Source organism: Schistocerca piceifrons, chromosome 3 (assembly GCF_021461385.2).
Source record: "Schistocerca piceifrons isolate TAMUIC-IGC-003096 chromosome 3, iqSchPice1.1, whole genome shotgun sequence".
Classification (NCBI taxonomy): Eukaryota; Metazoa; Arthropoda; class Insecta; order Orthoptera; family Acrididae; genus Schistocerca; species Schistocerca piceifrons.
In genome coordinates this window covers 152,586,783-152,601,796 of record NC_060140.1, presented here as the reverse complement: position 1 = coordinate 152,601,796, position 15,014 = coordinate 152,586,783, and the positions used below count along the sequence as shown (strand labels likewise).

Below are 15,014 nucleotides of genomic sequence, written 5' to 3'. Positions count from 1 at the left end.
GTTGAACAATTCTCTACAGTCGTCGTTGGTTCCGTTCGTGCAGATCTTCTTCCGACCGCAGCAATGTCGGAGATTTGATGTTTTACCGGATTCCTGATATTCACGGCACATTCGTGAAATGGTCGTACGGGAGAATCCTCACTTCGTCGCTGTGTCTCCTCGGGCGCCGACTATAACACCACGTTTAAACACACACTTAAATCTTGCTAACCTGCCATTGTAACAACTGTAACCGATCTAACAACTGCCTCCGATAAAAAAAAAATGGTTCAAATGGCTCTGAGCACTATGGGACTTAACATCTGAGGTCATCACTCCCCTAGACTTAGAACTACTTAAACCTAACTAACCTAAGGACATCACACACATCCATGCCCGGGGGCAGGATTCGAACCTGCGACCGTAGCAGCAGCGCGCTTCCGGATTGAAGCGCCTAGAACCGCTTGGCCACAACGGCCGGCTGCCTCCGACACTTGTTGTCTTATATAGGTGTTGCCGACCGGGCGCCGTATTCTGCCTGTTTACATATCTCTGTATCTGAAAACGCTTGGCTATACCAGTTTCTTTGGCGCTTCAGTGTATATACACTGCAAAAAATTAAAGGTCATAACGCTGCCTTGGGATACACCTGAAGTTACTTTTACGTGTGAAGGTTTCTCTCCGTTAAGAATGACCCTGTTAGGTGCCTCTTTCAGCATGTAAGGTCTTGTTTTCCTCTTGAAGCGTTTCACTGACCATCCCAAGTTTGAGTATGCGTGGTAGAAAATCGTCTATTATACTGATTCGTTCGTTGGCAGGTTTTTATACCTGCCTGTTTCTCTCCAGTAGCGTATTGGCGCTGGCATTTCACGTGAGTTTAGCGCAGATCGTGCTGCTGAAAGCTGACATCATAAGCAGCCTCCCGTCCGCCGTTGGATTGCGCCACTTCTTCCTAATTTCGCTTTTTTAGTGCCGCCCGTCACGATGCGGCGGCGTTTTTCCCTGGGGGGCAGTTCGGGCCGTTCATAAATTGCATTTGGGTCATTTTGCGGATCCTGCAGCCGCTAATGACACAACAACTTATTCTGGAAGGCCGCGCGCTGCCGCGGAGCGCTTGTTTCCTCGGCGGTTCAAGGTTACGGGGAACTTTAACGCCTGTCTTCTTTTGGCTTCGCCGACTGTTAATTTATTTTCGCTGCCACATACTTGCCTTCTGCTGCTGCGCTTAGTTCCTGCTACCTGCCGGAGATCTCCGGGTCTTCTACGAGTACCGTCCAGCCGAGGCCTCTTAGAACGGATCGCTTACCAGTAATGCAGTAAAAGCACCTACACGGATGACGCAGCGTCGCTTCCCTCTAGTTCCTGGTACGACCGAGTGGTATAGGTTAGTGTAAAAAATGGAAATGATCGTATGGCACTGTTGGCCGGGAGGCCCCATTCGGGGGAGTTCGGCAGCCGTATTGCAAGTCCTTTTTAGTTGACGCCACATCGGCGACTTGCGAGTCAATGATGATGAAAATGATGAAGAAGGACTCTCAACACCCAGTCCCCTGCCGGGAATCGAACCCAGGCCCCCTGTGTGGTAGGCGGTAACGCAAAGGTTAGTGTAGTTTCTGAGTAACAGCAGAAGGGAATAAAAATTACTCCAACAGGGATGAATGAAGGTCGAAGTATTGTTGGTTTCCGTGATCGCGCAGAGTTGAATACCAGGTAGAATAAAATATTTTATCTGTATGTTATAAATTTTCAGCTGCTACTAACAGTGATATAAAAGCATCTTAAAAAATAAAAGCATAATTTAGTCGCATTACGTACCTCGGTTTTCCCTAATCACCTCTCCACAACATGAGAAGACAAATAGAGCGATCTGATTTAGCTGCCAAGAAAATCAAAAGCCAAGACCGCATAAATATTTCTTCATCTGACACAACCGGTTCCGACAGACTTTGTTGTCATCTTCAGGTCTGTAACGAAGTGCATACACATGCAATATGTCCCACAACATCAGTTAAGACATAATATTTGAGATAGAAGTTTTAGTTTGGCATTACGAAAAACGGATGTGGAACTGTATATTTGCATAATTCAAAAAATCTTTTTGTTATGACACGTGTCCAACTTGAACACGTTTCATAACAAAAGACTTTTTAAGCTGTGTAAATATACAGTTCCAAATACCAAACCAAAACTTTAATCTCAAACATTACGTATTAACTCAAACTATGAAACATTTTGTTACAGACTTGAAGATGACAGCAAAGTCTGTCAAACCAGTTGTTTTAAATAAAGAAATATTTATGCGATCTTGACTTTTGAATTTTTCTAGCATATTACAGGTTCTTTTTCATGTTTCCATTCTCCGTATCATTTAATACCGAACTACGTATGTTGCTGCATTGAATGTTGAATTTATAATAATTTAATGAAGCAAATTAAACGTCATACGAAATAATGTAGACGAGTCCAAATTCTATCATATAGTTCACATTTACTAAAATTTTTCAACTGCTTTACAGAATGTTCACAAATTAATGTGAACCTACACTTCTTGCTCGCCTTTAAAGATAAGTCAAGCTGAAATGGCAATAGAAGCAAAAATATAGGTGCACAAAAGAGCTGTTCTTGCCCCCTTCCCCCCCCCCCCCTCCAAAAAAAAAGAAAACAAAAAAGAAAAAACGGATAAACGCTTTAATTTAGGCTGCAGTAAATTGACGGCCATACCATCTACATGTAGATCTATACTCCACTATTCACCTTATAGCGATATGATGTGTGGCGTCGGGTACCTTGTATGTCACTACCATTCCATCCTTCCTGATCCAGTCGTGAAATGGAGGTGGCAAAAACGATTTTGAACTCTAATCTCTAATTTTACCTTCGTGTCTTTTCGCGAGGGATACGTCGGTCGAGCAATATACAAGATGTATAAAAACCCGTGTCAGAAACTTTTGGGATATATTCTTGACATCAGATCATTACAAAGAGTTCAAATGAACAAGGGTCCTAAAATCTTTCTTTAGGGAGGTATGAAAGAAATTCTCTGTAGTGACTCCTGGTTATAAAATTTACCGCCAATATGCATGTTTACTTACTTTCTTCTTACAGTTGGTCATGGCATTTGCTTTGTTTCCTCTGACTCAACAGTCAGAGGAATAATTTCTATCCCAACACATCACAATGATGTCTGAAGTAGCAGATAAATACTACATGTACTGCCCAGTGAGTGTGCATCCAGACGCAGCACATCAACTTTGTGTTGAACGTTATTTTGGGAGGCATATACTTGTGCAAGGACGTTGGTACGGCTCCACCAACGCTTGCGTGAGAGGCTCATGCGAGAAGAGCGCTGTAGATGACGGGGGACCATGCGATGTACGAACGCAAGAGCTTGGCGAATGAATTCTGTGGATGAAACCCCATCAACCAGTACGAGGAGGATTGCAGGAAGGGAAGGCGTTAATCACCTGACGATCTGAAATTTTCTGCATCAGAATCTTCTGCACCTGTATCCTCTTAAAGGGGCGTAAGGATTAAATGAGGCAGACATTTTGTCGACGCATTTAGAGCGGCGTGTTGTGTTTCTTCAGTTCTAAGCGTGCACTTTATTAACTGGTGGCTTTTCACGTGATGGTTCCTTCAATATAACAGTCACGTCTAACCTTACGAAAACCCTTATTAAGTGCGACAAGACAGCCATCAGCAGAGGTTCAGCCTCAACGTGTGGGGTGGAATCATTCATGATCATCTCATTGGCCCCTACTTCTTCTGGCAACATCTTACAGGACAAACCTGTCTTCAGTTCCTCAGGCATGAGTTGCTTAATTACCCTGAAGTACCTTCCGAAGTCATCCAACCAAGGTGGTTTATGCACGATGGCGTTTCACCTCACTTTACATGGATAATTCGCCAGTAGCTTGATAACCAGTTTCCGAGAGATTGACTGGTCAAGGGGGATCCACAGCATGGCCTGATCTCCGGATTTGACTCCGATCGTTCTTTTCCTTTGGGGACAATCGTGGCTGTATTCAACTCCAGTACCCAATGTCACGTTCTGAGGGAGCGTATCTAAAATGCATTTGACCAAATAAGAACACACCAGAATGTTTGTACAACTTCATTGTCTCGGGAGATGCATGGAAACAGACGGTGGTTACTTGGAACAATTTTTGTAAATGTAAATGTGTTTGATATCGTTTTTGTGGCATGAGTAATAAATCTTTTCACATCTCCCTAACAAAGGATTTTCGGACTCATGTTGGTATGAACTGTTTGTAATGTTCTGATGTCAAGAATAAATCCCTAAAATTTCTGACACATGCTTTTATACACCCAGTATTTGTTGATTCTTTTCGTAAAGTAAGCACTCGGAATTTTAACTGTGACGCAGAACGCGTCTCTTGCTGCGTGACGCTTCGGCGGTTAGTAAATGACCAGGGGAACCTTGCGCAACATTCGCACTTTTATAGTTTTAAATAATGACAGTATTTGGCAGAAGTGTAATCGTTTGGATAAGGGTAGTTGGAGGGACGAGAAAATATATTTAAAAATGAACCGAACGACGTGAAATAATAATCATGTATTTATAGCACCTCCCTGTATACACATTTCCTATCAGTATTGCTTTAATTCGCAACTTCTGATCGTAATATTTACATTTACCGGTTGTTGAAGAGAAATTTAATGAGAAATACGATAAAAAATACAAATAAATAAATGCGAAATGTACAGGTTAGTACATAGTGTTAGCTTCCTATCTACAGTATGACTACGGGCACGAAACCTCTAACGGTATTTCGACATTTTAATAAAACTTCGTGCTTTACATTAACACTTTAGGCCGCAGCAGCAGTAGGTAAATCACAATTCAAGGCGACGTGAACAAATATGGTTGTCGTTTCGGAAAATATATTCGTTTATAAAAGTCAGTTTGTACGACGGGCAGAGGTAATGGAAGAACCGCAGTGGTCACGGTTATTATCTGTGGCAATGCTGATGAAAGTTAATAAGTACTTTAAAACAAATAAAATGGTATTTGTAATAAGATAATACGAAAAGGTCGTCTCTCATTTGCTATTAATAAGTTAGCTTCGTAAAAATTTTCACAAATAGTAAGTTTTAGCCAAAATCAGTAGGAATGTCAGAAGCCGCTTGAAAAACCTTTTTAATGATACCTCATTCACCACTGTATACGGCTACTATGTGATAAGAAAAAGGGATGTTGACTTGAGAACTAATATATGTTGTTGTTGTTGTGGTCTTCAGTCCTGAGACTGGTTTGATGCAGCTCTCCATGCTACTCTATCATGTGCAAGCTTCTTCATCTCCCAGTACCTACTGCAGCCTACATCCTTCTGAATCTGCTTAGTGTATTCACCCCTTGGTCTCCCTCTACGATTTTTACCCTCCACGCTGCCCTCCAGTACCAAATTGGTGATCCTTTGATGCCTCAGAACATGTCCTACCAACCGATCTCTTCTTCTAGTCAAGTTGTGCCACAAACTCCTCTTCTCCCCAATTCTATTCAATACTTCCTCATTAGTTATGTGATCTACCCATCTAATCTTCAGCATTATTCTGTAGCACCACATTTCGAAAGCTTGTATTCTCTTCTTGTCCAAACTATTTATCGTCCATGTTTCACTTCCATACATGGCTACGCTTTCCTTGCCATTGCCAGTCTACATTTTATATCCTTTCTACTTCGACCATCATCAGTTATCACCCGATTTAATTCGACTACATTCCATTATCCTCGTTTTGCTTTTGTTGATGTTCATCTTATATCCTCCTTTCAAGACACTGTCCTCCGTTCAACTGCTCTTCCGAGTCCTTTGCTGTCTCTGACAGAATTACGTCATCGGCGAACCTGAAAGTTTTTATTTCTTCTCCGTGGATTTTAATACCTACTCCGAATTTTTCTTTTGTTTCCTTTACTGCTTGCTTAATATATAGATTGAATAACATCGGGGAGAGGCTACAACCCTGTCTCACTCCCTTCCCAACCACTGCTTCCCTTTCATGCCCCTCTAATATGTATATGATCTGTAACGAAAAGTGCTTCTCTTCTTTATCTCCTCAATCAATCCTGCCTGGTACGTATCACTGACTGAAGACGAATACTCAAGTATTGGTCGACTGAGAGTGTTATAAGCTATCTCCTTTGTGGGTGGACTACCATCCACGTAATTTTGTACCATACAGAGAGGAGATGCGTGCAGGGAGTGTAAGTGCTATGGTTGTTGTTGCAGATGAGAACGAGCCGTCCCAGTGGCTGGCCTGCCTTAGCGAGGGAGTGGGCGCGCCTTCCGGAGAAGCCATGTGGCTGTTGGACCTGCCACAGCCCGCGCTCACGCACCACGGTCAGTACACTACACTGTGTGTGTGTGTGTGTGTGTGTGTGTGTGTGTGTGTGTGTGTGTATAGCCCTCTCAACAGAAAGTCACCTTCTTGCTGCCGCATAGGATTGCTCTCAATCCAGGAAGTAATGACCCTTTGGCTTTAATAAATTCAAGAAATATGAAGGGTGAGTCGGTTCAAACAAGTTACCAAAAACATATCCTGAACGATTAAATATTGAGATGCTGTTTCACGTACAAGGAAATATCACCAGCCGGCCGGGGTGGCCAAGCGGTTCCAGACGCTACAGTCTGGAACCGCGCGACTGCTACGGTCGCCGGTTCGAATCCTGCCTCGGGCATGGATGTGTGTGATGTCCTTAGGTTAGTTAGGTTTAAGTAGTTCTAAGTTCTAGGGGACTGATGACCTCAGATGTTAAGTCCCATAGTGCTCAGAGCCAAATATCAGCAACCTGACCTCATATTGCAAAATATCGGCCCCAGCAATCGATCTCGCGAAAAATTTGGACCATAATTGTGATAATACTCCACAACGGAGTGATATCCAGAGCCTTCCTGTTCGCGGGATATTGAAGGTAAAGGATGACGAGGAGGCAGGCTGTCACGTCTATCGAACATATTTTGATATCATGTTCGAGAGAACACGCTAAAAAATGGATCAAATGGCTCTGAGCACTATGGGACTCAACTGCTGTGGTCATCAGTCCCCTAGAACTTAGAACTACTTAAACCTAACTAACTTAAGGACATCACACACATCCATGCCCGAGGCAGGATTCGAACCTGCGACCGTCGCAGCAGCGCGGCTCCGGACTGGAGCGCCTAGAACCTCACGGCCACCGCGGCCGGCAGAGAACACGCTATTGTACGCGAAAAGGGTATGTAATAAGTCAACTTCACATACGTGTTCAGAAGGATTAAATCAAAGTTATAAACGTAAGCAAGGGAAGGATTATTATGAGATTAAGTTAATGATTTCGATTTAATCATGCCATTCGCGTTGAAGAACAGCGAATCTCCTGCGTATGAATTTCACATGAACGATGTCCTTTTTACAGTCCAAAGAAATTGACGGAAAACAGCGTTGTTAATAATTAAATAGCACTCTGTTTCTTCTTTAATGACACACTCATTCGTTTCATTCATTTACGCTACATTTGTGAATTGCAACATAAAACTGTTCAAAGCAAAGAGATCTCTGGCACTAGCTGCAGATTAGAAACCGCGCACTTTGACACAATGGACAAAGCGATGTACAGTACTTCGCGTTCGGACAGAAAGTGCCAGACAACAGGTAAGCTAGCATTCATAAAAGCTGCACATTCATAACGTCATAATTGCAAATTATCAGAATTATGTCCCAGGTTTTATCGTGCGATCGAGTGCTGTGGCTGATACATATCTTGCAAAAATAAGGTCAATTTGGTGATGTTCCCTTGTTAGTTACGACGGACAATGTCTCAAATTTTCTGACGCGCGCTAGTAATTTGTAACATTTATAGGAGCCAAATTATGATAGCGACTTCGCTTCGTAAAGGAAATCATACTTTTTTCTGTGGCACTGGAAAAATCCTTCGAAGAGGACTTCAAGAATTTGTCAAATTTTATCTTTTCTGCCATCAGCCTTCTGAATCATTTGATGCCGCCCGTCACGAATTCCTCTCCCACGCCATCCTCTTTAATACAGTGTCCTCGGGTAGTTGTTGGATATATTCCAATCCCCGTCTTCCTGCCCTTCCTTTTAAACCTCTACGGCTCCCTCAAGTAGGATGGAAGTTATTCCTTGATGACTCACCACACGTGCTATCGCCTTCTCCCTTCTTGTCAATGTTCTCCAGTACTGCGTCTCCTCGCCGATTCTGCGAAAGAACCTCCTGATATCTTATCTGTTCATCTAATATCCAAGATCCTTCTACTGCACCACATCTCAAACGCTTCGATTCTTTTCGTTTCCGGGTTTCTCACAGGCCGTGATTCACTTCCACACAATTTTGTGCTCCAAACGTAAATTATCGGGCATTTCTTCCTCGAATTAACGCCGATGTTTGATCCTAGTAGTCTTCATTTGACCAGGAACTCTCTCTTTGCTTGTTCTGTCTCCTTGCTTCGCCCATCATGCGTTTACTTCACTTCACTCCACTTGATCAAAAAGTAACAAGATAACAGCGCCGCAAACCACGGTCCAGTCGTCAGGAGAAGAGGTCCCCAAGAGTAACCGAGGAAGTAACTAGTGCTTGACTCTGATAAATTCAAGAAACGTAATATGATTTACCCCTTCTGACACCGGCTTGTTCAGATTCCGATTCAACCAATGGCTCGTCTCCCTCCCTCCCCCCTCCTCTCTCTCTCTCTATCTATCTATCTCTCTGTATGTATGTATATGTGTGTGTGTGTGTGTGTGTGTGTGTGTGTGTGTGTGGTGTTCGCTCTGGTTTAGTGAACACTTGTCTGCTTGTATGTACATAAACTACGATCTTAACGTTTTTTTGATATTATCCTAAAAAGAGGGTAATCTATGAAGCAACGCCCGTTTGGCTGAAAAAAATTTAAAAAATGTATTTTATTAACAAAAAACGTTTGCAGGATTGAAGCTTAATTTATGCGCCCTAGTTAATCACCTCCGTTATTTCTACGTCCACTTTACGCTGTGCGACGGAGGAAACTTTGTGTACCACTGTCATTGCCACCCTTTCTTGTTCTAGTCGCGAAAGATTCGCAGGAAGACTGCGTTTCTAATCTCTCTAATTTTATCTTCATGCTCTTAGCGCGAGATATACGTAGGAGGAAGAAATATATTGGTTGACTCTTCCGGGAACGCACACGCATGGAATTTTAACACTAAAACTACAAAGTGATGCAGGACGCCTCTGTTGAACCGTCTGCCACACATTCGCAACGCTTTCGCCCTTACTAAATGTTCCTGTAAGGAAACGCGTTGGTCTTCTAAGACCTTTTCATTTCGTCTGTCTCATCTCGTGTAGACCTCAGACAAACGAGCAATGTTCAAATACTGGTCGAACGGAGGTTTTGTAAGCTAGCTCCTTTGATTGGGCTACACTTCCTGACGATTCTTCCAAATATGATTCTAATTCTGGCACCTGTCTCACCTGTGATTAGTTTTATAAGATCGTACCATTTTAAATCGCTACATACGCATACTCCTAGATACTAAATGCGACTTTTTCCCTGACTGTGCGCAATCGTATAATTTTACATGTATGAGTCTTTCTGCCTATGTATGCGCGACACGTTACTTTTGTTTATGTTTAGGATCAACTGCCAATCCTTGCGACAAGCATCGATCCTCTGCAGTTCACCTAGCATTTTGCTACAATTATCTAGTATTGTGACTTCTCTGCATAGGCCACAACAGCATTATCCGCGAATAGCATCATGGAGCTTCTGACGTTATCCACTAGTTCATTTGTGTACATTGTGGAAAGTAACAGCATTATCCGCGAATAGCATCATGGAGCTTCTGACGTTATCCACTAGTTCATTTGTGTACATTGTGAAAAGTAACTGCCCTATAACATTCCCTCCTTGCATGCCCTAAGCTATTTTTACGTGTGAAGATTTCTCTCCATTGAGAAAGATAGGCTGTGCTGTGTTTGCAAGAAGCTCCTCAATCCAATCACACAGCTAGCCTGGTATTCCGTACGCTCGTATTTTGTTCGTTAGGCGGCAGTGTGAGACTGTATCGATGCTTCGCGGAAGTCAAGAAACACAGCTTCTACCTGGGCGCCTGTATCCACTGCTTTTGGGTGTCGTGAACAAACGGAACTAGCTGGGTTGCACATGATTGTTGTTTTCGGAATCCTTGCCGATTCCTACAGAGATTTTCGACCTCCAATAATGTCATAATATTCGAACATAAAGCATGTTCCAGAATTCCGCAGCATACTGACTTCAGAGCTATAGGCCTATAGTTTTGTATGTCTGTTCTACGGCCCATCTTGGAAATGGGAAAGACTTGCACTTTTTTTCCAATCACTAAGAACGCTTCGCCCCTCCAACGACTTACGGTACACTGCTTCTAGAAGAGGAGCAAATTCTTTCGCATGCTCTATGTAAAATCGTACTGTTATACCGTCAGAACCAGTGGCCCTTCCTCTGTTGAGCGATTTGAGTTGCTTTTGTATCCCATTGTCACTTATTTCGATAGGTTTCATTCTGACGTTCGTGCGAACTACAGTGCGACCTTCCTCACTGAAACAGTTTTGGAGAAAGACGTTTAGTATTTTGGTCATCCTCCGTTTTGATGCCATTATGGCCACAGCGTGTCTGGGCAGATGGCTTCGATCCGTTTAATAACTGAACATAAGACCAAACGTTATTAGAATCTTCTATCAAGGCATTAAACAGAATTGGACTTTAGAATTTGTTTAACGCCGCACGAATGGCTCTCCTTCTGCTAATTCTGACTTCGTTCAATTTTTGTTTGTATGTAGGCTTTTCGTTACGTATTTGCAGTGGAGTCCTCTTTGCTTTCGTAGCAGTTTCCTGACACGGCTGTGTAAGCATGATGGGTCTTCTCATCCCTCAGGACTTTTGTGTACTTGTGTATTGAAACCGGGGACCTAGAAACGACGGAGAGGCTTCGTCCCGCCTTAGCCCTCAGTGGTTCACAACCCCACAAGCCACAGCAGTCCACCCACCCCGCCGCCGCCCCACGCTGAATAAGGTGGAGGAGAGGAAATGGATTACCGAATTAAAAAAATATAAGGTGCTACTTATAGAAAACGTACTGGTGTTCATAAAAGAAAGGCAGTCATGCTGGTTAGTGTCCCCCTGGAGGCTAAACAACATTTTCCTCCAGAATGAATTGTCATTCTGCAACGGCGTGAGCGCTGATTTCAAACTTCCTGATAGATTAAAACTTGCACCGAGCCTGGACTCGAATTGGAGGCCACAGTCCTGTCGGCAAAGCACTTGCCACGATAGGCACTTTCCCAGGTTCGAGTCCCCGTCTGGGTCACACTTTTAATCTGCCAGGAAGTTTCGCGACATATGCTTGACACATTTTTTTATATAAGGACAAAAAGTTATTTGCGACGGTCAAGATAAATGGGACATCAGTGTATGTTAACACACTAATTACCATAAGAAACATGATTGTAATTTACTGACAACATGACTGGATAGTATCCTTATTTTGTTGAGGGAACTTGTGCAGTCAAAACTTTGTAACAACAGATGTATACAAGGTGTGATCAAAAAGTAACCGTAATTTTTGTTTTCCTTTAAAAATATTTATTTATTCATCAACTTTCGACCCGTCAAACTAATCCCCTCAGATATAATACACTTGTGCCAGCGCTTTTTCCAGTCTTGGAAGCACATCTGGAACTCACTTTTTGTTATGGTGTTCACCTCCTTCAGTGATTCTGTTTTTAATCTATCAGCAGTGGCAAAACGACGTCCTTTCATTGTTCTTTTCAGCCTCGGGAATAGAAAGAAGTCGCGAGGGACCATTCCGGCGAATACGGTAACCGAGGTAACATAACGGTTTCGTGTTTTGACAAAAAAATCATAAACAATCATTGACGTGTGAGCGGAACATTATCTTGATAGTTTCCACGATTGGTTTTGCCACAAATCTGGTCGTTTTCTTCGGAGTGCTTCACGCAGACTGCATATAGCGTTCAGGTAGTGTCCCTTAATGATCGTACAGGTGTAAGCCAGGAACCCACGATGAACTATCCCATTGTAATCGAAGAAATCCGTGAGACGAACCTTCATACGTGATCGAACTTGTCGAATTTTTCTTGGTATTGGTTCTTCAGACATTGGGACGATTGGGCCTTAGTTTCGAAGTAATAGCGGTATAACTAATGTTTTGTCACCTGTTATAACCTAATTTACATGCTCTGGATCGTTGTCGATTTCATTCAGCATTCCTGAGCGATGTCTAAGCGACGTCGCTTTTGGTCCATATTCACAAATTTCAGAGCCAACTTTGCTGCTACATGCTTCATGACCAAAATACCCGAGAAAATTGCTCGATATAAGCCAGAGGATATGCTGATAATGCTAGCAACCTCTCTGACGGTGATTCGGCGGTATTCCAGAACCATTTCCTTTATTTCTTCCACACTTTCGCCAGTAATTCATGTGCTAGACGTCCAGGGCTTTGGTCCCTTTCATCCCTAAACCAACCAACCAACCAACGTCCAGGGCGGTCGTCGTCTTCAAAGTCCACTCGTCCCTCTTTGAAATGTTTGTACCACTCTCAAACTCTTGTCTTGCTCGTATTAGAATGTTGGAAACTACAGTCAGCAATTCGAATGCTTTACTGCATTTCATTGCATTTTTCAAACAAAATTAAATGCAAATTCTGTGATTCATCTGTGTCGAAAGTAAAAATTCGCCGAGCACTCGCAAACACGTATAAGTTCTGACAACAGTAAACTAAATATTCAAAACAGCTGAAAGTGCAAACACACATCAGGAACAGGTGTACCGACAAGATAAAAAAGAATCTGAGAATCGAATGTACACTACTGGCCATTAAAATTGCTACTCCACGAAGATGACGTGCTACACACGCGAAATTTAACCGATAGGAAGAAGGTGCTGTGATATGCAAATGATTAGCTTTTCAGAGCATTCACACAAGGTTGGCGCTGGTGGCAACACCTACAACGTGCTGACATGAGGAAAGTTTCCAACCGATTTCTCATACACAAACAGCAGTTGACAGGCGTTGCCTGGTGAAACGTTGTTGTGATGCCTCGTGTAAGGAGGAGAAATGCGTACCATCACGTTTCCGACTTTGATAAAGGTCGGATTGTAGCCTATCGCGATTGCGGTTTATCGTATCGCGACATTGCTGCTCGCGTTGGTCGAGATCCAATGACTTAACAGAATATGGAATCGGTGGGTAATACGGAACGCCGTGCTGGATCCCAATGGCCTCGTATCACTAGCAGTCGAGATGACAGGCATCTTATCCGCCTGGCTGTAACGGATCGTGCAGCCACGTCTCCATCCCTGAGTCAACAGATGGGGACATTTACAAGACAACAACCATCTGCACGCACAGTTCGACGACGTTTGCAGCAGCATGGATTATCAGCACGGAGACCATGGCTGCGGTTACCCTTGACGCTGCATCACAGACAGGAGAGCCTGCGATGGTCTACTCAACGACGAACCTGGGTGTACTAATGGCAAAACGTCATTTTTTCGGATGATTCCAGGTTCTGTTTACAGTATCATGATTGTCGCATCCGTGTTTGACGACATCGCGGTGAACGCACATTGGAAGCATGTATTCGTCATCGCCATACTGGTGCGTATCACCCGGCGTGATGGTATGGGTGCCATTGGTTACACGTCTCGGTCACCTCTTGTTCGCACTGACGGCACTTTGAACAGTGGGCGTTGCATTTCAGATGTGTTACGACCCGTGGCTCTACCCTTCATTCGATCCCTGCGAAACCCTACATTTCAGCAGGATAATGCACGATCGCATGTTACAGGTCCTGTACGGGCCTTTCTGGATACAGAAAATGTTCGACTGCCGCCCTGGCCAGCACATTCTCCAGATCTCTCACCAATTGAAAACGTGTGGTCAATGGTAGCCGAGCAACTGGCTCGTCACAATACGCCAGTCACTACTCTTGATGAACTGTGGTATCGCGTTGAAACTGCATGGGCAGCTGTACCTGTACACGCCACGCAAGCTCTGTTTGACTCAATGCCCAGGCGTATCAAGGCCGTTATTACGGCTAGAGGTGGTTGTTCTGGGTACTGATTTCTCAGGATCTATGCACCCAAATTGGGTGAAAATGTAATCACATGACAGTTCTAGTATAATATATTTGTCCAATGAATACCCGTTTATCATCTGCATTTCTTCTTGGTGTAGTAATTTTAATGGCCAGTATTGTATAAAGCACGCGGAATTAAAAAATTTCCGTTACTTTTTGATCACACCTCGTATCTAGGCGACATGTCAAAATCCAGTGCCAACAAATAAAATAAGGAGGATAGACGGTGTACGGGTATGCAGTGAACGCTGTGGGACGGCCGCGCGCCTGTTGCAGACTGCGAGAAGCTGCTGTGCTTCCGCTACTACAGCGGGCTGAACCTGTCGTGCCTGGCGCAGTCGGAGCCGCTATCGGCCAAGCGGTCCCCGCGGCGGCACGCCGTGGCCAGCCTGCGCCGGCCGCCGCCCGCTGCCGCCCCCGCTGGCAGCTCGGAGAGCGACTCGGAGCCGGAGGCGGCGGCGAGGCGCCTGCGCGCCCACCACCCCAGGGCCGCCCCCGCAGTCGCGGCCTCCACCTCCGGCGGGCTGCCCAAGCGCAAGGCGCATCACCACCGACGCGCCTCACCGCAGGTAAACTATGGATGGGGAAAACCGACCAGTTAAAACCGATACCGGATTTTAGTTCTGGATAACCGTTTTTGTCCGGTATTTGTTTGGTCTCGGTTAAAACAGGCGTTTTTAATTTTTTACTAATGTTGTTGTTGTTGTGGTCTTCAGTCCATAGACTGGTTTGATGCAGCTCTCCAAGCTACCCTATCCTGTGCAAGGTTCTTCATCTCCCAGTACCTACTGCAACCTACATCCTTCTGAATCTGTTTAGTGGATTCATCTCTTGGTCTCCCTCCACCATTTTTACCCTCTAATACTAAATTGGTGATCCCTTGATGCCTCAGAATATACCCTAC

General features: G+C 44.0%; 1 protein-coding gene across 1 annotated transcript in view; it reads left to right on the top strand.

Moving 5' to 3' along the window:
• Positions 1-15,014, top strand: part of LOC124788474 — a 70,191-nt gene that overhangs the window by 46,247 nt on the left and 8,930 nt on the right. Inside the window, exons 4-6 of the mRNA XM_047255745.1 lie at positions 6,228-6,338; positions 14,387-14,483; positions 14,538-14,679. Coding sequence (XP_047111701.1) covers positions 6,228-6,338; positions 14,387-14,483; positions 14,538-14,679 — 350 coding nt within the window. The remainder of the gene's footprint in view (positions 1-6,227; positions 6,339-14,386; positions 14,484-14,537; positions 14,680-15,014) is intronic.